The sequence below is a fragment of the Microtus pennsylvanicus genome, chromosome 6 (genome assembly GCF_037038515.1).
Source record: "Microtus pennsylvanicus isolate mMicPen1 chromosome 6, mMicPen1.hap1, whole genome shotgun sequence".
NCBI classification, from domain to species: Eukaryota; Metazoa; Chordata; class Mammalia; order Rodentia; family Cricetidae; genus Microtus; species Microtus pennsylvanicus.
In genome coordinates, this window is record NC_134584.1 from 13963299 (window position 1) to 13991110 (window position 27812).

The 27812-nt window shown below is 43.0% G+C and overlaps 1 protein-coding gene across 8 annotated transcripts; it reads left to right on the plus strand.

Moving 5' to 3' along the window:
* Positions 1–273: 273 nt before the first annotated feature.
* Positions 274–27812, plus strand: Otulin (OTU deubiquitinase with linear linkage specificity). 8 transcript variants are annotated; one of them, XM_075975811.1, is made up of 8 exons: positions 274–527; positions 8037–8113; positions 11461–11555; positions 14383–14526; positions 16686–16766; positions 18022–18147; positions 20613–20882; positions 23357–27812. In XM_075975811.1, the coding sequence occupies exons 1-8, from the start codon at positions 376–378 to the stop codon at positions 23549–23551; spliced, it is 1140 nt and encodes a 379-aa protein (XP_075831926.1). In that variant the 5' UTR covers positions 274–375; the 3' UTR covers positions 23552–27812. The 8 variants fall into 8 exon arrangements, with proteins under 8 accessions (XP_075831926.1, XP_075831925.1, XP_075831927.1 ...); XM_075975810.1 differs by having other exon boundaries at positions 275–527; positions 11458–11555; XM_075975814.1 differs by having other exon boundaries at positions 513–531; positions 11458–11555.

Genomic DNA, 27812 nt, shown 5'->3' on the forward strand with positions numbered 1-27812 from the left:
TCTAACTCCCTGGGACCCTTCACTACCAGGGCCTTCCATCTCCACACCACCTCGCCGGGGTCCTGCCGAGCGTCCCACATCCACTACTCCCGCCTGGGCACTCCGGGGTGAGGCGTTGCTTCAGCTAGCAGGATCTGAACGTGCGCAGTGGACGTCAGGTGCTGGCTGTGCCCGGCTCCGCGGCTCCGGTCCTTCTGCGCAGGCGTATCCGTGATCCGGACGCCTTGCCTCCTGCCACGCCCCCTTGCTGGGGGTCAAAGGTCGCGGGGGCGGCCCATGTGACGCTCCCGGAAGCGCCGTGCGGACCTCGCGAGGCGCAGGGCAGCGCAGCCACGGCTCCAGTCGGCCGGACCGCAGGGCCCTGTGTGGCCGCCCATGAGTCGGGGAACCATGCCTCAGCCCGGAGCGTGGCCCGGGGCGAGCTGCGCGGAGACGCCGGCCCGCGAGGCGGCGGCCGCAGCGAGGGAGGGCGGGAAGGTGACGATCGGCGCGCAGCCCCGGGCCGCGATGCGTTGCCCGGCCGAGCAGTGAGTGAGCGGGGCGGGCGAGGGTGCGGGGCTGCCGTGGGCGGGAGGCGAGCTGGACGGAGTCGGGGTGCCGAGCCTGTCACAGCCGGGTCACCCGGGCCGCCCCACTCACGCTGTGACAGCTGTCCATCCCTACAGTGAGGGGAAAGCTCCAGGAATTCGGGGAAGAGCTCCGAAGGGAGTCTTAGTTAATGAGCGACCCACTCCCTGGAGCCCTTTCCTCCAGCCTAGCTCTGAGGAAGTGAGGTCGCCCCTGTCACAGCCCCAGAACCGCTTCTCGACTCGAAGAGAGTCGTACCTGTTGGACAGACTTTGCCCACAGGCTGGCCTTCTCAGCTTTACCCCGTCCGAGCCTGGCAGGGCGTCCCTTCCACCCATCGCTTTTAAATCCGCACAAAAATCCGTGCTGACTTACTGGCCTAAGTCAGAGTGTTTCCATTTTGCGTGAGCTGGAGGTGTCTGCACTTCAGAGTTTGGCACGGTTGCATATGCATCTGGGCTTAGAAAATTAAAAGCTCAGCCAGCCAGTTTGACTGATTTTCTTTTCTTTTTTTAAAAAATTTTTCTTTTCGATTTTTATTTTATGTGTAAGAGTGTTTTGCCTGCATGTCAGTGTACAGCATAAGTGCCTGGTGCCTGAGGAGGTTAGAGGTGGGTGTTGAATCAGGGACTGGAGTTGCAGATGGTTGTGAGTCACCAGGTGAGTTCTGGGAACCGAACCCCTGAGCCATCTCTCTTGCCCCCAACAAGTTTTCTTATCGACCCAAAATTTAAGTTGTAAGGTGTATCTAAATGGACCCCCCCCCCGAGCTCTTTTAATCTCCTAAAAGTGTCTTTTGAAGCCTTGTTAATGAAGATGTGATATAATAGCTCATTTGCGCGGTGCACTGGGGTGGGCATTGATCGCTTTTATTTACCGAGCACCCAAGTGTGGTGGTAATTATTCGTGTAATGAGTTAATGGTGACTGCAGAAAGATTTAGGGTAGGAGGCCTTAACTTTTCTCCCTGAGCTAGGCTGGCAATTGAAGACTTAGTGACATTGGCAGTTAGCTTTGGGACTTGGAGAGCTTTTAGCTCTTTATCTGGGTCAGCATTCTCTGAGCTCCGGGCATAGTTGCTGGGTCTTCTGTAGTCAATGAATTTATATATCTTGGCTTTTGCATGAAATGTCCTGATTCCTAAATAGGGACACTTATTTTTCTTTATATTGAATTCCATATACGGGTGTGTGTGACTTGTTCTAATCTGTGGCTGCCATGTAGGGACTATATAGGTTCAAGACTGAGGATGTCTCTCGCCTCTGCTCTTCCTCTGGGCCCAACTTGGTTCCCAGCTGCTCCTACTGCCTGCCTTCCTCCTGTCCTGAGCCCTTCCCTAGATGCCCGGCAACTCAGCCTTGTCTTAGCAGTCTAAGACAAGCAGTCAAGTCATTCACATGGCTTGAATGACCCCTGAACATTTGGGGCCAGAACCACATTCCCAGAAGTACACATAGTTGTTCGATAGTTTTTCTGTCGTCTCACGAGCACCTTGGAGAATAAATCCCAGAGGAAGGAGTCAGCATAGTCCTGTTAGTAGTCCTAAAGCTGAAAGCCTACGTTTGTCACCTGACACTCTGAGGAAACAGTTGCACGTTCTGCAGGCACAGTTTGTCCAGGGAGACACAGGTAGGGGATTTCAAGACCAAGTTTCTGGATGCTTGGGTGAGAAGTGACCCCCTCCCCCCATTACTTCTTGACCTCCTTAGCAACAGAGGCATAATTTATATGGACAGCAGACTTTACCACCTCCATGTTGGTAGTTTGTGCTTTTATTAGCTTAATTTCTTTCTCACTGCCTGTGTTGCCTTTAATTATCCCATTCTCCTTTGACTCTTCATCAGGTGCAGAAATGGGGCTTAAATGTAACTTAAAAATGTTGCTATTTCAACATCGTACCACTGGCCCCTCCTCTGTCTGAATCAGCACTATATGATAGTTAATTGGGCGATTTTTCTTTGTGAGGTGTTCTTAGGATCATTCATCATAGAAACATTACATAGTTCACAGTATAATAGATGCATATGTAATACATGCAGCTTAATAGATGAGTGTAAATTTAGATTAATACTGTTTAAAATGTGCTTTAGAAATCTGTTTTGAACTCTAAGGCCAGATCTTTCTTTCCACTCAGAATCATTGAAAATATTTGCACCTTAAAATAGGGAACACAGCAAGACTAGATATATTTTGAGATATTCTATGGAGTCACTTTTTACTGCATTTGAGGGGGAATTAATTATGAATCCAAATGATAGCCTATCTCCTGCAGCTGAATTATGTGTCTGGGCTGTGACTCCGAAGGGTACGATGGCTGGCTGTAGTGGCACAGGCTGCTCTGATTTCTGTCCTGTAAGCTCACTGCATTTCACAAGGGCAAGCCTGGGGAAGAGGGACCATAAACCACATGTATACCCTGCTTGCTGAACAAGCCTCAAGGATGGCTCACAGGAAAACCTGGGGTAGGGTCCCTTTTGAAGACCAGACGGAATTGCCTTTCTGCAAGCTCCCTGGCCACTCATGTTAGAGTTCTCCATCACTCTACCTTCTCACCACCCCAGCCCTGGGCTCGAATCCTTTCATGTTTGGTTTCTGCTCCATCTGTGGAGTACCCTTAGACAGTTACACCACACTAGACGTGGTCAGCCCCCATGCACGCTCAGTCTGTTTGAGTATGGAACTGGAGTTGAATTTGGGATTCATGGTGGGTGGGCAATGCGGGGAGCAGTACCAGTAGTCTGTGAAGCCCTGTGAAACTGAGGGCAAGCTTGTTTCCACGCTACAGTAGGGATTCTTAAAGGGTCTATGAGCACCCCCTGTCCTCCAAGTATTAAGCTGTTTTTAGGGACTGCCAGAGCCACTGTTGTGCTGTGTTTTCTGCCCTTGCCTAGTCTCCTTCTCAGGGAGCAGATGAGAATAGGTGTAGTGGTGGGGTAGTAGTGGAGCCCGGCTCCTTTCCTCAGCTGAGGAAGAACCTACGGCAGGAATCATCCAGGAGGTCTGCAGACCTCATTGTGGAAGGTCACATGGAAAGTCCACTTGCAGAAGTGGGTGGGATTTTGGCCTAGGTGCTGGTACTTTCCTGCATTTGCTGCGTTGTTTACCTCTATCTGCAGTCACTGAACAGTGGAAAAAGGCTAGGTTGAGTGGTCTTTACTTTTCCTGTGTGTGGGGGGGAAGGAAGACATGTTGGCGTCACACTGGTTGACTGTCTCAGCAATACTGCCTGAGCCATTGGTCTTCTAGGGACAGACCAAGTTATGTGTATGAACTGCAGGGCTCCAGTTCAGACCTGAACAGAACTCCATACTCTGTTCTTTTTCTTAGATAACTAAGGGTGCCTTGGTCAAACATTCTTATTGGTGAGTGATTAAGATACTATTTGGGGGATTGGAAAAATGGCTAGTAGTTAAGTACTTGCTGCTCTTGTATAGGACCTGGTTTAGGTTCCCAGCACCCTCTTTTGGCCTCAGGTACCAGGCACACACATGGCATACAGACATGCATTCAGGGAAACACGCATTCACATAAAACAGTAAAATCAAAATAAATACATCTTTTTTCTTATGAAGAAAACATTTTAAATACATCTTTTAAAAGCAAAAACATTGTCTTGTAAGCTGTGTATATAAATTAGAATGGTTTTCATGACTTGAATCAGAAATTGAAAATACGGCTTCATTGAGCTCTGTCTTTAATTTGCCATTTTCTTGGAAATATGATTTTGTCTGTACTAGTGAGCATTTACAAACAAGTCTCTCTCTTTGTTTTTTTCAAGACAGGGTTTTTCTGTAACTTTGGAGCCTGTCCTGGAACTAGACCAGACTGGCTTCAAACTCGGAGATTCTCCTGCCTCTGCCTTCCAAGTGCCGGGATTAAAGGTGTGTGCCACCATAGCCTGGTTTTACAAACAAGTCTTAGCTGCATTTAATGGTCCGGTCCTGTAATGCCAGTACTCTGAAGGTGGAGACACACACACCTTTTAAAATTTCTTGATCTAGAAACCTTTCTGAGTAATAGGTACTAGCTATTAGCTTACTCAATTTGGTGTGTTGCTCTCAGAGTAAACTAGTTTAGCTCACGAGAAAATAGGTAAGTAGTATTTTATGGAACTTGAAAACATATTCTTCCAAATAATGCCATGGGGCTACACTAGTTATTTCTTGTTGGGATTCATTATCATTCTATTATCTGCGCAGTTTAAAAGTAACTAGCATGTCTGGACATTGGGTCGTTTTTCTCTTTCCTATTTTATAGCTGTCATGTTTCTAGGAGAGATGTTTTTGTTGTGCTCTTCTGAGCCTGTGGGGTTTGTGGCCTCTGCTCTTAGCCAGAGTGGACACATCTTTACCAGTAATGGTTGCCACCCTTTTCGAGCTGTCAGCATTGGTGACTTTATCTTAATATCCCTTTTCCTCGCATTGTTTCCTTATCTTCCCTTCCCATAAAAAACAAAAAACAGATCTCTACCTGCTTCACATTCCCAGCTTTAAATATTATTTCCTTTTGTAGTTGTTTTCAGTGTAATATGTTGACTCTTAAAACATCTAGACCATGGTTTTGTTTTGTTCTGGTGTTGGGGAATAAAGCCACAAGACAGAGTTTAAATGGAACCATTTTATTTCATTCTTTACTCTTCTAGAGAGTGAGCTCCAGAGAATGGGGCCTGCTAGGCAAGTGCTGTTTCTTCCTGGTCACCCTTAGATGGGGGGATATTTCATCCTGGCTGTCACATGCTTTCCTTTCTGGCTGTGTTGATCTCCATTCCTTAAAATTAACATTTTCCTGTTCTCCAAGGAAACAGCTTTGGGTTCTTTCTACAGCTCGCCTTTGGTGGCCAAGGAAATTAGCAAATGCTGCTGAAGGATCTGGGTGAACTGTTCCGTTGCTGAAGTAGCTTGTGGATGCTGTGGGCTTGTCCCCAGCTTCTGCTTTGCTCCTCTTGTAAGAACTGTGTCCTGAACACTGCCTTCTACTGCCACCATTCCTGTGCTGTTTGGCCTTCCCTTTGCACTCACCTCTCCTGTTCCGCTGTTTAATTTTCCTGTTGGCCCTTCTAGGAATTTGTAGTTGTAAAATGCTTCTTTGGATTGCCTCTTCTGGGCACTGGGGTTGTGATTATGATTTTGGTTATTTTGTAAACTAAGAACAGAGGACCAGAGGGGAGACAAATGTTCATACAGGCTGGCCACAGAATTTGCCTGAAATGCAAATATCTGATAGGCGGTTAGAACTTAGCTGGAAGAGGAACCGCAGACCATACAGCTCTTACCAGCCTTCTCATTGAAGCTGAGAAAGCGAAGGGCAAGATTGGGGAAGTGTTGTCCAAAGACAGCTTCTGAGAATTTAAATATATTAAGAAAGTGATTTGTTTTAATGACCGTTTTAGAGAATCAGAATTTTTCTGATGGGGGTTTGACAGAAAGATGTTGTTAAATTTATGAGAAAAGAATGAAAACATGTGGTCATATTTTATTTTTGGCCTTTGATCTGTTCCCATGCATCTGTTTGCTTTTAACTTTGGCGAAAGCTCTGTAGGTGACATCATGCCTTTTGCCTGAAATGTCACTGGAACATATGATACTTGTTCTCTTACCATCATACTGCTATATGTATACATACATACACGCTAGGGAAAACAAATGGTGGTGGATAAGAAATGGTTACTGGGCAAATTGTTTATTAGTACATATCAGTGGGTAAATGAAAATTAACAGTATTAACCTTTTTGAGTACTCATTTTAAGTATGTCTTTCTCAACAGTAGTCCTGTGACGTAACTGCTCTGTGTAGAGGTAATAAGGGCTGGGTAAATGGTAGCTAACCTCTGCCAGCCTGACTTGAATGCCCATAGCAAGTGTTGCTCTCTGTAGAGGGTGGGCCCTCACAGCATGTGTCAGGGTGTGGTAGGATAGAGACAGGATTCCAAACCTGTTGGGATGAGAGAACACCTGTAGGAAGTCGCAGGTGTAAGAGTACAAAGCAGTTGTGACTTTTTGGGCTGAGTTCAATTATCAAATCCATGCTGGAGGGAAGTGGTGGATATATAATTTATATATATTTCACACACATATATAACTCATGTGTATGAGTATTCATATATATGAATGACAAGGTCTTTGTATACTCCAGTCTGGACATCAAGATCTGTCACACCTTCTCGAGTACTGGGAGTATAAGCATGTACCACCACGTCTACACAGTGTAGATTTAGACATCTATTCTCTCACAGTTGGGAGACACTGGATGATTCCCACTGCAGTCCACTCTCTAGCACCCTTCTTCGTCTGTCCCTCCTGGTCTGCTGTTCTGTCTCCCAGCTCTGCCTGCCAGGCCATGCCCACAGATAATGGGATCAGAAGCAGAAGTACCATACTACTCACTTGGCTCCTTCTCTTTGAGCCTGGCACCTCTTCCTTCCTGGATTCTGTTGTGTTTGAAGCTCCTCTCTCCCCAGGCTGCTGTGCGCACGGGGCACTGTCATGGGAAATATGGGGAGTTGGAGGTCTGCATGCTCCTTATGTGGAATCTCCTGATTTTTAAGCTCAGTGTGTTGCTGTTCCTTCAGATGGACTTACTTCTTCCAGTTCCTGAGCCTTCGACTTCCTCCTGGCTTACTTCTTTGTTTGCCTTGCCTAGCTGCCCCTCCAGCAGCTTTGGGCTTCCCTGCCTGCACCGTTTGCCTCTCTGCCTCCCCCCAGTTTTTCACATCCATATCTCCACTTTCAGCAGATCGCTGTGTTCTGTTCCCTATATTGTTATTTGGGGATAATGGTATTTTTGAGGTGTTGGGATTAATCCTAAAGCTGGAACATGCTAGGCAGCTCTAGCCAGGCCTCTAAATATTCAAGGAAAGGGAGGTATTTTCAAAGTGGAAGCCCCATTCATTATATTTGTCTAGAATTTTTCCCCTTCCTAATATTTAGTATGTTACCAGAAGTGATTATATTCTTTAAGAATAGTGATTGCAATTAAAACTTGTGGAAACATAACAGCATTTCTGGCTAGGGAACAGGAGAAGCCTCATTGAGGGTTTTTTTTAGCTTAGGGGGCTTATTATAATTCCCTCTTTTCATGTTTTTAGAGTTGCTGCTGTCAGAATTGCTTGTAACATTAGAAAAGTCGACATTCCTGTGTAAATTATTAGCACTATTTCTGCTTTTGGAACTTGGTGGAATCATTTCAGGAGCGTTACCGATTAAGATGCATGCTAGTCGATTTTAGTTGAATTGGCCTTGGAGTCCTTTGCTGTATGAATGGTCTCATTTAAAGGAAGCGGTTCTGAAGCAGAAGAAAGTGTTGAGGGAGAGACACTAGCATTCTAGGACCAATATTTTATTACTGTGGCATCCTATATGGGAAAACAGTTATATTTCTGTGTCGTAAGCATTTCATAGCAGCTATATGTTATCACACATTGGGAAATGTCAGTGAACAGAGTTTGAAAATATCTACTTTGGTGTGATTTCAGCGAGGAGGACATGTACCGTGCTGCAGATGAAATAGAAAAGGAGAAAGAATTGCTAATACATGAAAGAGGGATATCAGGTATGTTTGGAATTGTTTTGTTTGTAGACTTTTTTTGTTTATAGAAAATTCAGTTAGATTAGCATATCTGCTTTCATGAAATGTGGCCTGTATTTCCTAGGAGGTCCTCTCCTACATACAGTGTCTTCATATGAATCACCCACCTGGCTGACATGGATTTAGGGAAAACTTTTCCCTGCATCTGTTGACTCCCTTCTCTCAGTTTATTTCTTTACATCCTTACAACCATTTGGATGTGAATACCCTTTTCATTTTCAATTGCAAGATGTTTTGAGAAGTTAACTATACACATATTTTTGTCTGAAGAAGGCCTTGTAATCTGATTGACTACAGCAAAATGGCCATGTGCCTGATAGCGCCAGTCATTTTGTGACTATACACAGGGTGCTGCTCTGTCAGATTTGCTCTTCTCACTCCCATGAGTGCTCCTGGTGTGGGCTTGTGCTCCTCCTGGCTCCCAGTCTAAGGTGAAGTGTGTCCTTCCATTGCAGGCGGGCCTTTGCAGAGACTGAGGAGAGCTCCAGAGTGCGTGTGACTGTTACATCTTCTCATTGCTGTGTCGTCACGTCTGCTGTTTCTAAGAACTGGCTTCTGTTTCACTGACGGCTAACAAAAGCTTTATTGTGATTAGGATATATAAGGTTTTGATGTTTTCTGAGTCTTACTCTAGAGCTGGTCAACTTCCCAGTGTGGCAGAGACGTGTCATAGTGGTCCTCCCTAGGACTTCACAGGATGCTCAACCTCCACAGCGTGTTGCTACAAATCACTCAGGGCACAGAATACTGTTGGGGCATCATGCTCTTGTGTGTTTGCCCATCGCGTGCTGATGCTGTAGAACCTCCTGCTTCTCTTCCACTTTCTGGGCTCTGTTGTGATTCCTTTCTGTCCAGCGTTGTTCCGCACACAGGCATCCAGACTTTTCAGTGGGTCTTGTGACGTGCAGCTTTAGTTTGACAGCGCTCCTTATAGCTCAGTCCTGCTGAGCTCTCGCTCTTCCTTAGTGTCCTGTAGCAGCACCACCTCCTGCACTGCAGAGCTCGGACCAAGACCAAGTTGTTGGTCTTTGTTGGTGAAAAGATATCTCATCTAACATCGCTCCATAAAGAAAGGCCTTCCAGGCCTTGACCTTCTATCCAGCTTTATAAACAAAGATCTATTGGACCTTTTAGGTTTACATTTGTCCTTGGCAGCTTTTATGCATGCTCAGTAGTTGGGACAGAAACTGTTTGCTCCTAAAACCCAGGTTATTTCCTACCAGACCCATTGCAGAAGAATTTTGAGATTCTGATCCTAGTCTGTCTTCCGAGAGTCCCAGCTTCCTGGAGGAGTCCCAGTTTTGTTCTTACCCTTTGAGGTATGATTATTATATTCATCACTTGTGTGATACATAAGGTCCAGACCTTGCTTCCTTGAGTGCCTTCTTACCACTTTTGGGTTTTTACTTCCTTATTTATTTATTTATTTATTTATTTATTTATCTATCTATCTATTTATTTATTTTTGGTTTTGGCTGTAGAAGTAGTCGTCTTCCTGGAAGCAGCAGTAGGAGCCTGTATAGTTTACAGTCAGAGGAGGGTATTGTACTCAGTGAGCTGATGAGGTCAAAGCTGCCTCGTCCTGTGCCTCCATCTCCTAGTCTAGTCAGCCTGTGGGGACTTCTGGTGTCCTCCCAGCTATGGTAGCTGTAGCTGTGCAAGTATATGTCATTTCCCCTAGCCTCCCAGCTCATGCAGACTCTGAATCAGGACAGGACTAGCCTTCTGCCTTGGCGTCTTGCCTTTATAAGAGCCCTGGGCCAGCCCTGTGACCTGAGATAGTAGGATTCCCCAGCCCTGCCCAGGGGTCAGAAAAGATGGCTGTAAGGAGCCTTCATGTCTGGAAGCCTTTCCTCTGCTGGTAGAGTGTGTTCTCACCAGGTTCACACCCCTGTCTGGCAAGACCTTATGGCCCAGAAAGGGTCCTGACTGCGCATTAGCAGTTCTTCCTGTGTGTGGGAGCACTTCCTTATTCTGAGCAGCCTCTTAAAAATTATTTCTTGAATTTCAGAGATGAAAGGTCTTTATTTGAGGGTTGGTTGTGCAACAGTGATTTGTGGTCTCTCTCACTTCTAGGTTATCCCTGATGTATTCCATGCAGAAATACGCCTGTGTTATTTGTGCAGGGATTATTTCCCCCTTTTGTAAAACAATGATTTTTCTTTAAGAAATGATGAACAGTGAGGGGTTTTTGTTTTTTGTTCTTTTTGAATAGGCAGTTTTTATAATATACTTTAAAAACAAATTTCTTTCCAAAACTGTAGGGAGGCTTTGGTGCTCCTTGGTCATTCTGGCTTCCACTGATCTTTTCTCCTCCTGAAGAAGTCCATTCAGGGTGGGATCTTTGTGCTCACTATCTTACATTCCCAGCTCTGACACAGTGTTCAACACGGTTAGAACTCAGTGAATATATGTTGAATTGAATGAAACACTTATTTCACGTACTAGATACTCAGGCTTGCTATGTTCTGAAGTACTTCTAAATTCATCTCCTAAAACAATTGTTAATATCTCTGTTCTTAACAGTTTTTTTTTTTTTAAAAAAACAAGATGAACCCAAGAATTTGCCCATTTTTCTTTTGAAGTAACAGACTGTCAAAACAAGCATGCACCTAGTCATAGGTGTGTATCAATACATCAAACCTCATCGGTTAAATAAGAAAATCTTACTTAAGGCCCTTGATTTAATCCTCAGTACACACACACACACACACGAAGGGTCTTAGGGGAGAAGAGACAAATGGTAGCATTTGTTTAAACTTGAGGTGTACTAGTTTTGGGAGACATCAAAGAAATCTGTGGATTAGCCAACAGCAAGCGCTCTGTTACTTTTTGGCTTATTAACTATAGTCTTTTAGGTAAATACAAATATATTTTTTGTTAGGTATTATCTCTGTCTAATAGATATGAAAAATTACAGATGGTGGAAGTATTTTCTTATGGTTCGTATACTTGATTCTGATTATAAAAGTGTTCATAGATACCCGTGGATCATATGAGTGTGAGCTGGGAGGCTGCTGCAGCGCTCTTGAGCACACACAGAAGGGCTGCTGCCTGACACAGGCTTGACTAGCTGCTGCGTGGAGAATTGTCTGGAGGGTGTGGTGACAAGGGGTTCCATTGAGAGACCACTCTGGCTGCTGGAAGTGATGTGGTGGTGGCTGTGGCTAAAGGCATGGGCAGTGGTGGAATTCAGGAAATTTTAGACTAGAGATAGTAAGGAGTGAAGGGTGGATTCCCCGAGTGCCTTTATGTCCATACTCTGGCGCATTACTTGTTTGTTGATTGTTGCTATTTTCATTCTTCAGCAGAACCCAGGTTAAGTGTGGCTCCTGAGATGGATATCATGGACTACTGCAAGAAAGAATGGAGGGGAAATACTCAGAAAGCCACGTGCATGAAAAAGGTACAGCCAAGGTGCACGAGTTCTTCAAACTGTTTGTCATAAGTTACATATCATATTATGTTTTTTGACATTGGTTAAGACAACTGCTATAATAAGACAATGCTGTAAATATTAGAGTTCTAATTTTAGAGATGAGGAAACAGACTGCAAAGATAAGGTCTTGTTTGAAGTCAGAGTATTAATATAGAAGCAACATCAGTTCTTCAGGAACTGTCTTTGGATAACACATAGCTGTGTGTTGAGAATTGAGCCAGCCAGTGGTGGTTCTCTTTGAGACCTTTGGGAATGCCCTCCTTAACTTGATGTTGTAAAAGCCTGAAGGACAGGCAGGGGTGACTCTACACCTCCTGTGCTTGGACACATGCTGTCTAAACCCTAGGGTACAGAATTCTCCTGTACTCTCCTTGCAGAGGAATCCTGAACCACTTCCCTCATTTAAGGTGTGCCAGGAGCTACCTTCACTTGGATCCACTGCGTAGACTGGCAACACTAACAGTTTCCGAGACCAGCGTGGTAGTGGAATTGCAGCGTACCCTCTAGGTTCTACCTATAGAATGTGTATCTGCATTCAGCATTGCTTATTCGGAGGGTAAACCATGTGAAACTGCCTCTGTTAGACCATTCTTGAGCTACAGAACTGGCAGGACAGACTCCTACCTAGTACTTAAGGTTCTATCTTTTGTTACTTTTTTTCTTGGATTATTTGCATTTTGAATTTTAACATACTTCTTGTGTTTTAGAAATACTTACCAATTTTTTTTTATTATTTATATTTATGTGTACGGGTGTTTTGCTACCATGTTTGTCTATATTAGATGTGTGCAATGTCTTCAGAGGCCAGAGAGACTCTGGAATTTTAGTTACTGATGATCGTGAGCTGCCACATGGGTGCTTAAGTTTGAACCCAGGTCCTCTGTAAGAGCAGCTAGTGCTCTTAACCACTGAATCATTTCTCTAGCTCATACTTGATAAAATCATATTTGGTAGAAAAATAGTCTGTAATTTTTTTGCTTAGGGTTTTAACTTTTTCAAAATTTAGTTTTTCTCATGGCTTTTTTTTTTAAAGAAAATATTATTCATCTTTTAGGGTTCACCTCAGGTCCCCAAATGCTTTCTATCTCTTGGAAATCTGAGAGAAAATGCCAGTCTCAGCTCTAATTCTTGTAAATCTGCATCCTAGGCTCTTGTATATGAACTGAACTTTAGTGCCTGCTGAAGGTGAAAGACTCACCTTTTAGAGGCCTGCTGACCATGCTATCAGGTATTCAGGTTCCCAACTTGCCCAGAAAACTGAGTTGGACCATGAGTCTATTTTCTCACCTGCCCAGAAATGCCTTCACTGACTAGTAATTTATTCTGTTGCCACAATCTTTTCCAAAGATCTGGTTTAACCATTGGCATATTAAAGTTCAGTACTGAAGATACTCACGTTACCCATTTATACCATATTGAAAACGAATGGGAGAATCATTCCTCTCTGGGGTTGGTTTCAGGGAAAGATGTGACCAGTCAGTATTCCAATCAAAGCACCCACATAGAGGTGCAGCTCTGAGAGTGGTGGTGGAAGGTGGCCTTCATCAGTGCCTACTAACTTCAATTCTTGACTTTATGTTAGTCCCTATTTGCCTAATTACTTGTATTTAGTTTTGCATACTCTTTTGGAAGTGTTTAGGAATCCAGATTAATTTTTTAAAAGAGTTAGATCCATCTCTGAAATGACTATGTGCAGGTTCAGACCTGTAAGATGCTGTGGATCTGAACCTTTTCTGTCACCCGATGATGTAGCTGTGGTGTCAGATTGTGGTGCATTACTGCCGAGTTTGTCACGATGCTGTTTTAAACAAGCCTGGACTGCCAATCTTGCAGTCACAGCACTTGTTAGCTGACTGTCACTCTTCTGTGTAGAACAGTGTGCCCGATGCCAGCAGCAACTTTATACATCTCATGTTCACTGTATCTCTTGACTGTATTGCTTGACTTTAATCTCTTTTGTTTGTTGTGTCTTGTTAGCCCAATTGCCCTGCTAATACTCAGTAAGAGCCTATCCAGCCCAAGTATATAGTAGGATATACCAGCTAGGATGGTGCAAGGGTACTCTGTGTCCCAGTGGTGACATTGCCTAGTGACTTATTCTCAGAATGTATTACCATCACTAAGTGACATATGCCTGTATGTACAAACACACATGAAACTCAGGATTTTGTTTATTTTTAAATCTGGAGATAGAAATGGTGCATGCCTCTCCTCATTTTCCTGTTCTCTTTATTAAAGCATTTGGGATTAATTAACCACAGATGGAACTTTTCTGAGTGTCACCAGTGAATGACGAGTGCTCCCTCAGTTGCTTAGGGAGGGCTTGGAGAATGACTAGTGCTGGATGATTAGTTTGTATGTCGGCTCTGTTACATTTGATATAGATCAGTGGTTCTCAGCCTGTGGGTCACAATCCCTTTGGGGTGCCATATCAGATATCCTGCATATCAGATATTTACATCATGAGTCATAAAAATAGCAAAATTATAGTTATAAAGCAGCAACAAAGAATTTTATGGTTGGGGTCACCACAACATGAGGAACTGTATTAAAAGGTTGCAGCATTAGGAAGGTTAAGAACCACTGTTATAGATGCTGAGATTTCATACAGCATCAATATTTTAAAGTAAATGGAATTATAATTAGAGATTTGAATGTCTAACAAGAAAGGCTGAACTATTCTTGTTTCCCACTTCCCAATGATTTAGGACAGTTTTTTTTTTCTGTAGGAATGGAACGTTCCTTGCTCTCTTAAGCTAGGAATCACCATCTGAACTCTTTGTTTTCTCCCAAGGGCTACGAGGAAGTTTCTCAGAAGTTCACATCTATAAGGCGAGTTCGTGGTGATAATTACTGTGCGCTGAGGGCCACGCTGTTCCAGGCCATGAGCCAGCTCACAGAACTGCCCCTCTGGCTGCAGAACCCGGACCTCATGCTGGTACGTTGCTGCATGGATCTGAATCCCCACGTTTCAGGAAGCTCTTGTGAGAAGACATCTCTTTTCTGCTCATCCTGTGTGAGGTGTAATATGCAGTGTGATTTCAGACTTGTTCAATTTTGCACATCTAAGATGATTTTATATCTTAAAAATTGACCAGAAATAACCAATGTTTTCCAGAAGAGAAAAACGGTGAAAGTTAATACAAACAATTAAGCTGAATTAGAGTCCAGATGTTTAGAATTTATTAAAAAGCACATAGAAACAACTTTATTTTATTATTTCTGTGAAATAGGGTGTACAATTGATTATTGGGGTCCAGCCAGGATTTTAGACGCAGATCAAAAACGAATCCTCTTTCCAAGGTGAAATGTTGGTGTTGATGTAGAGAGACATTTCCTGGGCTGGTTGTCTTTAGTGCTTTAAATCTGCCACGTGGTAGAGAGTCCTTGGGATCTGTGCCTCCAGGTGTCCCGATACAAAGAAGGGCACATGCCGACATTTTGTGCGGTGCATTATAAAAGGAAGTTCTGTAAATCCTGGCACTAGTTCACATGGCTTTGCTGGTTTTTATTTACATGTGAGATGAAGACTTTTTGGAGTGTGGGGGTGGACAGAGTTTTAACTCAGTAGCCCAGGCTGGCCTCAAACTTGTAACCCTTCTGTTTCAGTCTCTTGCCTGTGGTGTGACAGATGTGAGCCAGCAGGCCTAGCTGATTAGAACATGGCAAAGATGTTACTTCTGTGTGCTCTAGCCCTTACCAGTGAGGATTTCCCAGGAGGAACAGTTAAACTGCCGGCGTAGTGGATGAGTGAATATGTGCGGGCTGACTTGTCCTGTCACACTGGGCTTCTTACAGAGGCACGGACTGTGTGCTTTCAACATAACCAGTAAACGGAATGAATGTGTTCTGTAACGTAGTAGATATAGATGCCTTCTTCTTAGAATGGTATTATTCCAAGAGGAGAGACTTTGCCCACAGTACTTCTAAAAAACAAAAGAGAGTACTATGAAAATTATTATTAATTAATTATATTGATTCTTTTGTACCTTTACCTCTGTGGGGCTTTTTAGATTTCTGTGCTTATTTGACACTGAATCTAAGTTTTTATACTTTCTAAGAGCTTGTGGTGCACATAACGTCCTAAATGCCACACTTGAAGCAGGTCAGGTCCCAACCTGGAGATTAAGGGTGGACAAAGCTTTTTAGTTTTTAAGTATACTGTATTTTAAAGATGTCTGAATGGGTGAAACCTGTGACATCATTTGCTTGAGAAAGACACTAAAGTCTTTCATTTTGGGATGATGCTTTTGACACTTGCAGTTGTCGTGTTATCGAGACTATAGTTATTTGTTAGAGAAAACAGGCTGTGTTGTGCTTAAGCTACCGAGTGATTCTTAAACTCTTACTGTCATCATTTCTTGCGTCAGTGTCTTTTTCTTTCTTTCTTTGATTCTTTAAGACGGAATCTCTGTGTAGCCCTGGCTGTCCTGTAACTCACTTTGTTGGCTAGATTGGCCCCAAACTCCAACTGTCTCTGCTGGGATTAAAGATGTGCGCCACCACTTGGCCAGTCTGTTTCTTGCATCTCCTACTCCAACAGAAGGCTGACCTGTGTGTTTACTAGAAAGGAATGGTGATTTATGTGGAACCCAGTTGTGATTCATGAAAGCATTTCAAGTTATATTTACTTCTTCCTAATAAATCCAACTCCATTGTTCTTTCATAATAGTTCCTTAGAAAGTGTGTGTGTGTGTGTGTGTGTGTGTGTGTGTGTGTGTGTGTGTGTGCGCGTGTGCGCGCACGCGCGTGGGCGTGCAAGCTTCCATACACATTGTGAGTGTATAGGGATCAGAGGACAACTTTGTGGATTTGCTCACCTTCTACATTTACTTGCATTCCTGAGATTGAACTCAGGACAGCAGGTTTATATGGCCAGAGCTTTTTCCCTGCTGAACTGTCTTGTTGGCCTGTTAACCTGCTAGTTTCTTTTCTGTTTTATTTTGTGGACTTTTCTCCAAGATTCCTGCGTCAGGAAGTGTACACCTGGACTTGGTTAACATTTGATTGGCAGATTGACTGGTGAGTGACTGAAGTGAGGAAATTAGCTGTTTTCCCCCAAAGGTAACTGAGCTGATTGTTGTTCCTGCGCTTTAGGTGACCGCCCATGGTACAGCACCCTTAGCTGCTCTGGGCTGCCCTTCATCTCCTTTTCCACCTCACACGTCTTTGGAACAGGTATTTTTTGTCTGATTGTAGTTCTTGGAGCTGAGTTGTAATTTCACTTTATTGCCACTTGAGGGCATGTTAAATTCTGAGTGGTGCTTACCATGGTGAGATGGTAGTGACTGCATGGCTTTCCCCTTGAGGGGTGCAGAGCACTGCTACTGTGGTTTCCATTTTTATAGAGACAAAACCGGCTTAGTTGCACACGATTGTGCCAGACTGAGAAAGCACAATCAGAATTACTATTCATGAGAGAGTCTGTGAGTCTTAGGTCCCAGTGGCACTGAACACACGTCTCATTTAAGCTGTTTATTACTGTTAAACAACTTCCACATAAGACATTGGGGATGTGATTCTTTTTTCTTTACTCCAGGGGTAAAATCTCACTTTCTCTGTACTTATAAAATTTTAATTACATTTGTGTGTGCACATGTATGCCTTCCTGTCCTGTTGAGCCATCTCACTGGACCACAGAGGTGAAGTCTTAGCAGTGTAGTGACATGCCCATACCCAGCCCAAGTCTATGGTTTTCATTCTGACACACCCAGGACTGTTGGGAAAATATAGTGTCCCATGATCTCATTGATCAAATTGTGACTTTCAGAGTTCAAATTCTATTGATGTGCAGGGAAAAATGAAATAGTCCAGGAACAAGAACAAAAAATGAGGACCACAATAGTACTTGTCCTTCTGTCAATAAGTAGGGAAGGTACAGCTCCCTTACCCGCCCATTGCTGCTGAATCTCACTCATCTTTTCCGTATTTTGGTGTTGATTAAATATGTGTGTTAACATTGCTTAACAGACAGATCTTGTGTTTTTGGTATCAGAAATTAGGCTTTGCTGTCTCACCAGGGACAGGCTTTGACTTGACCATAGGCCTCTGTGCTCACAGTTACCTCGCTGAGAACTGATGAGCGGTCAGGCTGCCTGCCAAGGTGGCTATTGTGAAGACCCAGTATGGGGACTTCCTTAGTTTAGCTTCCTGTTTGCCTGTTATGTCCTGTGGGTGGTGTCCTGCAGGCTGCACTCCTGTCGATCTGAATCAAAAGCATTCAGTCTAGCAGCCATCCGCATGGCAATACTTGCTGATTTTGTGACTTCTGGGTTCAGATTCTCCATCCTGAACCCATATGATAATTGCAGGAATTAATTCTGGAAATTAAGGTGGGTTTTGTATAAAGGCTTTGTGCTGCCTTCCTTTCAGGTTGCATCATAGATGTCTTGCAATGCTGACATCTGTTTATCTCTGTTTCTTGATATTCCAGTTACCAGAAAAGCTGATAAACAAGTATAGCTGGATCAAGCAATGGAAACTTGGACTGAAGTTTGATGGGAAGAATGAGGACCTGGTTGAAAAAATTACGGAGTCACTTGCCCTGCTGAGGACGAAGGTCTGACCCGTGTGATTCTCTGTCTCAGATGCATGTAAAGCTTCCTCTTTTGTTCCCCAGAAGATTCTATGCTCTAGGCTTATTTATTTATTCATAGTTCTTCTTTAAGTTTATAAAGAAAGAAGGTTCATTTTGGCTCTTGATTCTCTTTAGAAGCCAGAATTTGCTGGTTTCAGACAAAATAATTTGGGGCTGAGGGAATCGTGTGATCAGTAAAATGCATGACCAGAAACTGAGTTTGGTCCTCAGAAGTCACATACGAAGGCCAGGTAGGGTGGCACATGGTTGTAATCTCAGCATTGTAGAGAAGGGCACAGGAGGACCCTGAAGCTCACTGACCAATGAGTCAGTGAGAGACCCTAATCTCCACGTGCATGCACACACATTTGTACCCTTACACATGTGCACACATACACTTGCATGCACATTGAAAAAGAAAACTTTGAAAGAGCATAAATTCTTTCCATAAAGTCTTTGGTAAAATGAGAAGCACCGACGTTCTGTTTTCTTAGAGGTGGTGCTGTATACAAGTATGTCAGATAACACTTAATTTTCTTCAGAAGAAACCTTAATAAATATAATTTTTATTCTAAGTCATGTTTTTTAAGTTTCAGGGTTATCATTTAGCCTATATTTCTTTCTTTGATTTATTTTATGTGAGTGTGTGTGTATATGGGTACCCATGGCGACCAGAAGAGGATGTTAGATTTCTCAAACTGGAGTTAGAGGTGATTGTGAACATGACACCCTCTGCAAGAGCAGCAAGTGCTCCTTACTGTGAGCTGTCTCTCCAGCCCTTTGGCGTGCATTCCTGTTCTCAGTGGCCACTGTGTGTTCATGAAGTTCTTTCCAGTTATTTTAGGAGTCTGCCCATATGTGTTTAAAAGTCTTTTTTGTTTTTGTATTTTGAGACAAGGTTTCTCTGTGTAACAGCCCTCACTGTCCTGGAACTAGCTCTTGTAGACCAGGTTAGGCTTGACTCGTAGAGATCTGCCTGACTTTGCCTCCCAAGTGCTAGACTAAAGGCGTGTGCCACCACCGCCTAGCATGTTCAAAACTCTTTTTTGGTAAATCAGTTTAGTGAATTGTCTTTTGAAACCGTCCCAAGAGTTGTATGGACTTGGTACACTTACTTCCCCTGCTCTGGTGTATATAGTTCTATCTTTCTGTGGTAGAGTACACTATAGGAGCATGGTTATTCTTGTCTATTAGAGTGTCGTGTGCAGTGTTTAGGGGCTGTCATAGGGGAGTGGTGAGGGCAGACTGCAGCACTGTGACGGAGGGAGTGGAAAGTTTGTCAGCTTAGCTAGAGGTCGCAAATCTATTTTTTTTTTTTGCAAATCATATTTTTTAGGGTCTGGTGAAACTGTTAGTTTTGTTTTATTGTGTATGTTGACTGTAACTAGACCTTTCTTTGGGGAAATGTGTATGTGATCCCAATTTTTAGTAACATTAAAATTGCTCTTTAATAATCTGTGCCAGCAGCTGTCACGCTTCTTTTTGTCATAGTTGGCACTAAAAGTTACTTGGGATGCTCTACCTTTACTACCAAAACGTCAGATGGCTGTGGTCATCCTGTTCTAAAGATGAGGATCCACAGCCTGGAAGTCGATAAAGCCACCCTGCATAGCCAATCTTAATTATATCATGACTTTCTGGCTCTAGAATCTTGCTCCTAGCCAGAAGCATGGTCTACTTCTAGAAAGTGGGAGATGTGGGCAATGTATTCCAGCTGTGAAGATCAGAGGGTTCCAAATGGTCATGGCCATTAACATTTCTCTCAGGTTTAAAGTCTGGATTGGTGTTTGAAAGTAGTGCTAATTAATGCTTATTCATAAAGACTGGTATTTATAGTGACATCTTTTTCTTTCGTGGTATCTTAGCAGTACACATATTTACAATGTTTTCTTGTTCATTTTAAGAGTTTGCCTATTATCTGAACTTTTAATTAAGAATCAAGAATTTCTGATTGGACTTGTTCATTAGACACGCATGTATATTTTTAAGACATTATAGGGGTAAGTTTAATAAACCAGTATTCAGGAGATCCCACCTGTCTTCCTGTAGTCTTCCATTTCAGAGACTTCCGTGCGTGGGTAAGGTTCTGAAACCCCTTCCAGGTGTAAAAGCCATAGCTGTCTTCATCACTCTCACACACTGTTCTTCCAGACGCCTCTGATTGTTGTGTTGTTCTTGTTGCTTGGGAACTTAGTGGAGTTCACACTTCCACCTCACATCCCATGCTTCCTCGTACTGGGTTGCACTTCTGTTTCACATTTACAAGGGGAGAAGCTAAGGGGCTCATATCGCCTGAATACCCTTGTGAGAAGTGAGAACTTGAACCTCGTCACATTGGCATATATATGTCTTATGGTCCCCTACTTTTGAAAAGCATTACGCATGGTACAGAAGTATGCCAGGGATTTTCAGAACAAAACTAATTGTGACAACTTCTTTTATTGTAGTGGGCGCGCCTGGCAGAAATGAAGACTGCTGAAGCACGGCAGGTAGCTTGTGATGAACTGTTCACAAATGAAGACGAGGAGTACAGCCTCTATGAAGCTGTGAAATTCCTAATGCTAAACAGAGCCATCGAACTCTATGATGATAAAGAGAAGGGAAAGGAAGTCCCATTTTTTTCTGTGCTCTTATTTGCTCGAGACACATCAAGTGACCCTGGACAGCTACTGAGGAACCACCTAAACCAGGTGGGACACACTGGTGGCCTTGAGCAGGTGAGTTGTGCCTTTGAGAGTATTTTATCTCTGTTAGCACCAAATGGGATCTCACAGTTTGTAGGTCATTTTAGGAACAGCTTACCTAGGTGCTTCTGGTCCAGCATCTCGTGAGCTATAGGCTTCAGTCTCAATTGGGGCTGGACATTTTACTTGCATGTCTTACATGCATGACTTTTGGCAGGAAACCTCAGTTCTTCATTGGTAGCCAGAAAGGAGTATTCCTCACCATACGGGTCTTTCTCTGTAGGGCTAGGATGATACAGTCTCACTTATCCCACATTCTGTTTATTAGAAGCTAGTCACTAAATACATTCCTTACTCAAGGGGAGGGAAATGAGCTTAGTCCTGACCCTTACACAGTCCTAGGATTGCTTCTGCAAAGTGATGTAGTTCTCTTGACTCTGGCAGGCTAAAATACTTCATAAAGCACCAGGTAGAGCCATCTGAGGTGCTTGTTTAGTCTTGGCTGCTGTACCAGAAAAGCCTAGCCTCTCAGCTCTGGTCTTCTGTAGAAGCTAAATTTAGAGTATTGTGCAGCTTCTCTAAGCCAAAAGTCAAGTCACCTTATCGTGTTTTGCTTTTCATGTAATTTCTCTAAAAAATATTAACACTGTGTATGCATATGTGCGCGCGTGCGCGCAATTGGCTAACCACTAAAGTAACACTAAGGCTGAATTTAACTTGCTACCTTTCTTGGACTCCTGTGCATGATTTTTCCTGAAAAGACCAAAATATCAGGACTGATGCTTCCAGAAATAGTCAAGTTGAGTTTCTCTGAGTCTTTCTGGCAGGTAGACATCTATGAAACCTATTCTGTTGTTTTGCTTAAGGAGTAAGAAAGAGTAAAAGACTGGTGGTTATTGCTAGGCCAGCAATATTTATGATTACTTAAAATAGCTGTTTGTGCTCAGAATGCCCCTGAACTGAAGCAAAGACCGTGTGTGGCAAACACTCCAGTAGGACTTGGTCTACATGCTAGGCTTAAGTTAGTCCTTTCAAAGACCCACCAAGCTCTGCTACAATGCTGCATCCTCTTTAAAAATTGTCCCTTTTGAAATATAACTTAAGCACCGTTAATTCTTCCTTTTAAAGCATTCTAACCAGCAGTGGAGTCTAATCTCGGGCCATGTTGGAGCTCCATAAAGAAACCCAAAACCCATTCAGGCTTCTTTTCCTCCAACCTTAAGTAGTCATAATCTTCTTTCTGGCTATAGAGCTGCTTATTCTGGATGTTCTTAGCAGTAGAGTCATACACTATGTGATATTTTGTGACTGGGTTTTTCATTTAGCATGTCTTAAGATGCATCATGTTTTAGAATGCATTGGTACTTTATTCCTTCTAATCAGATAATAGGACATTGTATGGCAATATCATATTTTACTCATTCATCAGCTTGATGAGTATTTGGGTAGTTTCTTCTAATTGCTGTGGATATTTATTGACTGTATGTGTGTGTACATGTGTTTCTCTTGGGTATATGTCCAAGAGCAGAGTTGCTGTGGGCAGATGGTAATGTTGTGACATTTTAAGGAATGTCGCTTAGTGCTAAAACACCTGCATACCATGCATGAGGCCCAGAACACCTGCATACCATGCATGAGGCCCAGAACACCTGCATACCATGCATGGGGCCCAGAACACCTGCATACCATGCATGGGGCCCAGAACACTTGAGTAACGTGCATGGGGCCCAGAACACCTGCATACCATGCATGGGGCCCAGAACACTTGAGTAACATGCATGGGGCCGAGAACACTTGAGTAACATGCATGGGGCCCAGAACACTTGAGTACCATGCATGGGGTCCAGAACACTTATGTACCATGCATGGGGCCCTGACTTTGATCCCTAGCATTGCTAAAGAAGAAAAAGAGAAGCACCTGCCCTGTTTTACATCCCAGCAGCAGTTTGTGTTCCATTTTTCTATATCTTAATTATGTTTTCACTGCCTTTTAAAAATTGAGATGAAGTTCACAGAATATAAATTAACCATTTAATGTCTGATTAATTGACAGTACATTTTCAGTCCCCATATGTTTTTATCAGTCCCAAAGAAAACGCTATTCATGGAGCAGTCATCTGTCTTTTTGATTATATTTAAGTTTTCATGGGTATAAAGTACTATCTCCTTATGGCTTTGGTTTGCTTTTTTCTAAAGGCTTATGATTTGATGTGGTTATTGGCCATTCATGTATCTTCTTTGGAGAAACGTCTTCCAAGTTCTTCATTCAGTTTTAAATTGTTTTATTAATCATTGATTTGGGAGCATTCTTAATATATTCCAAGTATAAGTTCCTTATCAGATAATGCACTCCATTCTTTATAGCCCCTCCCTTGACTAGGTTCAGAGGGGAGGAGGAAGGTTGCAGTGAAGCCAATGCCTCTCATTGTCTGGGATAATGGGTACAGCTTGGTGTTAGGCCCCATCTGTGGCTCCCCTCAGAACACTCACTTGCTTTTCCTTCTCAGGTTGAAATGTTCCTTCTTGCATATGCTGTTCGCCACACCATCCAGGTGTACCGGTTGTCCAAGTATAACACCGAGGAGTTCATCACAGTCTATCCCACTGACCCCCCCAAGGACTGGCCAGTGGTGACCCTCATAGCTGAGGATGATCGGCACTATAACATCCCTGTCAGAGTGTGTGAGGAGACAAGTCTGTGAGAAACACCCATGTGGACAGCTGTGAGAGGCAGCACAGGTGTACACGCAGCTCCTTCTCTGGGGCCTCTGGGCTGCAGCTCTCCAGGGACAATCCGGGAGAATCCTTGGGCCCCTGGAACCAACGGGAACTGTGATGCTCTGAAGACTAACTGTTGATAACAAGAAGTAGCCAAGTCATTGTTCTATCTGTTACACAGTGTGTCTCACTGGGGGCTTCAGCATGTGCCTTTGGGAGGTACAAACAACTTCTCAGTACAGCAGATGTTTTTGTGTCAGAGGAAATTGTTTGCAAAGAAACATGTCCAATGAAAGTTCTGATGGTAAACTGGCGTTACTTTTTAAGACAGTAGTTTTGTTTTTGACTTTTATTCTTTTGGAGTTCGTGGTGATTGGTCCCATTAGTGGTCTTCCTATGAGATATGCTTAAGTGGTAATATCCTGGAGTGGATAGTTACAGTATCTTTTGTTAGCTTCACCTGCTTTTGGAGGGATGACCAGTGAATTTATATTTATATCCCAGTTAATACTATTTTAAGTAGATTGTCTCTTAGAGGATTAAGAATTGGGTCTCAGAGTAGATTTTTTTGAAGCCTGGAAAAGATACAGGAGAGCACAGGGAGGAGTCTAGACACTGATTTCTGAGGCTTGGTGCCCTGGAATTGAGAGATCCTGTTGGCACATGTGCCCTAGTGTTGGGGTTGTGGATTACGATAAGTTCCAATGGTCACGATTCTACCCTCAGAACCAAGTTTATATCCACCTGTTTACAGAAGTGGAAATGAAAACTGTCTCTGAAGTTGACATGTTCTCCTTTGCCCCTTTCATGCTCTTGAAGATCTCACGAACTGCCAAACCCATATGTGACAGGATGAGAGACAGCCAACGATCCAGGATGTCTGATAGGCAAGTAAAGCAGAAGCATATGGTAAGCAATGCAAAAGTGCATAGCTGCTTGGGCAGCTAGAAGGAGGCAACCATGCTAGCTATGATAGGTCTGTGTGCATGGCACAAGCCATGGCCCTGACTTGGAGACCTGCTAAGCATGGGCTACCTTGGGTCCTTTGTGCCCATGGTCTTTGTTCATGGCGACCAGACACACCCCTCTTTAGGATTCCATTTGTGGCACCCCAGTCGGTTCAGCATTTGTTGGTGCTGTTATCTTGATGAATTGAATTTATTTTTTCATAGTTAAAACCTTTAATTTAATCCAATTCATACAGATGATGAGCACCTTGTTTTGGGAGGCAGGATAACCCTTTAAAATATAAATTGTCATTTAATTAAAAATTAAGTCTTAAAAAATATTGTCTTAGGTAGGAAAACTCAGGATATACAAATCATTCAGTAGTATTTCTTCTGTTCCCTCGTGAGTAAAATCACAACCTTTGGTTAACTGTTCAGTGCTGTGCTGTGTGTAACTATGCTAGAGAGTCTGTTTTCACTGTGAAATGCTATGGTACCCTTGAGAGAGGAGGGTACCTAGCATTCAAGTTAAAGTAATAATAACGGCTTACTGTTGACTTTGACATTTTATTTTGTTTGTAATTAAATAGTAGGAAATGCCTGCCATTCGTGTTTGAAGAGTTTTGAAACCAGAACTTGAAATGCTTAGATAATTCCTAGTAGGAGTCATTTGTGCTGTTTGGGGACCTCGAAACTGTCCATGGGGCTTAGTCACTATTGAATTTTAGCAGTGCTCTTGGTAATACTCATGCTTACCTGCATTTTAAAGACAAGCTAATCTTAGTGAGCTTGAACTGGACTTCTGGGAAACCTCTTTATATTTGATACTTCCTTCTTGTTTGTGATATTGTTAGATACAGTTTCCCTATATTATGTCCCATGAAGTTAATGTTGCCTTTTCAGAATGTTTTCAGATTTTCTTGCTCACCTATGTTGGTTGTGGATGTGCAACACCTGTTGGTTGAGTCATGCATGTGGTCATGGTGGCAGCATTAGTGCCTCTAGTGAGTTGGATATGAGATAGTTGCATTTCCTCCTGTATGCATAAGGAAATATTCTCATTGCATAGAGGAGGCTTCATCTTGTTTTCCTGTCTAGCTGCCAACTCTTTGATTATACTACAGAATATTCAGTCGTGTCTGATGAGCTTTTTCTTGAAGAAAAATGACATTGCATGTCCTCTTGTGTATTTTTTCCTTCCAATTTTAGGACTTACTAAGGAAAATTGCATACCATATGAATTGATAAAACTTCTGTTGGAAGAACATCCATGTTTTTTTGTTTTGTTGTTAATTTATTTGGTTGATTTTGACTTTCTGAGACATAATCATTCTCAGGTTTTCAACTCCTGAGAGCTATGAATGTAGGGATTGCCACCATAGTAGTACATTTGTGAGGTCTTATGTGTTGAAGTGGCTCTGTGCTGTTCTTCCCGTCCCCTCCTTTTCACCCACATGTGCTCTTTACCTAAGAAACAGTGGTCTTGTTTTTGTGAAGGTGTTGTAGATGTTTTTTGAGGTGATGTACTACCCACGATGAACCTCTGATGGTGACTATGAGCAGGACTGACGTACACTTCCTGCCATGTCTTCCTTTGATATAAAAATTTAGTTTGATCAGTTTCTTATCTTTTTTTCTTAGCATTACTTTGCAGGTGTTCCCTGCTGAAAGCTGGAGCGTATTTTTGGGAGCGTAAACCGTTGAGGACTCTTGCTTGTCGGTGTACATAAAACAGACAGCTTTGTGTTAAGCTCTGTTGTTCCTTAAAAAAGCAATAACGGCACTAGAAGTAGAAAGCCTTCAGTTGTGCTTTTCATCTGAGAGAAACGCCAGAGCCCAGTTTGGCAAAGGTGGAGAGCAATGTCAGTTTACAGTTTTAGGAAGGTCTGAGGAACTAAGAGGGGAGCTGAAGGAGGAACTGGCTTCAGAATGCACTTTAAAACGATGCAGGTCTTAGTTTCAAAAGACCTGTTGCTCTAATAAAAAGCTCTGACAAAGGCAACTTAAGGAGAGAAGGTTTTATTTTAGCTCACTGTTCAAGGGTCCATCATGACAGGGAAGTCAGGTGGCAGGACCTTGAAATAGCTAGTCACATGACATGCTCAGGCAGGAACCCAAAGCAGTGAATGCATGCTGCTGCCCAGTTCCTTTCTGCATTTATGTAGTCCACGGTGCCAGCCAGGGCATGGTGTCACCAAGGTGAATGGATGCTCTCACCTCAGTGAAGGCAGTCGTGGTCATCTGCAGGCATGCCCAAGAGGTTCATCACCCATGGGAGTCTAGATTCTGTTAAGTTAGCAATTAACACTAACTGCCACACTGTATAAAAACAAAAGCAGTAGATGCCCAACAGACTATGCTTAAATTATAAGAGAATAAAACTCTGAATGACTTTGAAGAGTTAATGAAGAAATATATTTTATTGACTCCTCCCCAAATTTAAGTCCTTTCTTTTAAGATCATCTCTTCAGAGGATAGGGGATTGATCTGGTGCTTAGCCATGCAGCCCTTGAATAAAGGTGTGAGTGAGGACATTCATGCCATGGATAGCACCAGGGTCAACTGCTTCTGTACCCTTGGCTGCTTTCCCCAGGTCAGTAACACATAATCATTACAAGAAAGGGACACGGAGCACAGCATGTAGATAGCCTCGGTCATCATTCTCCAGTAACCAGTGCTGCAGTCTTAATTTTAAACCTCAAAATAAATTTGTGATTAATTTTAGTTTTCATTTATCTATTGAAAATTGCCTTGATCTACAACAACATAAATGGTGCTAAAAATATGGTAGCCCTTACGAGAATGCAGCAGCCACTGTAGTGCTGTGACTTCAGAGTAGCCCAGATGAACGTGAGTAATGAATGCCCTTTCATTTCCATTCTGTCTGTGAAAGGACTCTGGCTTTGTTACCTGTATTGTAGCAGCTTGAGGAGGTTGGCAGCCCACTCGGAGATTCTGCCTGTGGGGAGGGCATGGTTTTTTCTTGGGATCATCATGAGATGCACTTATGAAACTTGCTGTGCTCTTGTCACCTTGATTAGCAAAGTCTGCTCTTTGTACTCTGGCATGGCAATGCTGGTCAGTCGTCCACTGCCCTAAAAGCCATACTCCTAAGCTGTGGACTGATCTCAGGTGCCTGGCCCATGGGGTGGAAGTTTCCTGTCATTTGTAGTGTCTCTTGTCTTCACTGTTCAAGATTGAGCTTCCTCTTGGTCTTTGCTTTTGATTCCTTTAATACACTCAGATGCCAAGGATTGTGAAAACAACTCAACTCAAAATAAACTTAGTAAACTCTGAA

What these genes read in the sequence shown, in the direction of transcription:
- Otulin (XM_075975810.1), top strand. Translation starts at nt 376, where the DNA reads ATGAGTCGGGGAACCATGCCTCAGCCCGGAGCGTGGCCCGGGGCGAGC. An exon ending in ATGCGTTGCCCGGCCGAGCA is followed by an intron (nt 528 to 8,036) that starts GTGAGTGAGCGG and finishes GTGTGATTTCAG; the next exon opens with CGAGGAGGACATGTACCGTG. An exon ending in AAGCCACGTGCATGAAAAAG is followed by an intron (nt 11,556 to 14,382) that starts GTACAGCCAAGG and finishes TTTTCTCCCAAG; the next exon opens with GGCTACGAGGAAGTTTCTCA.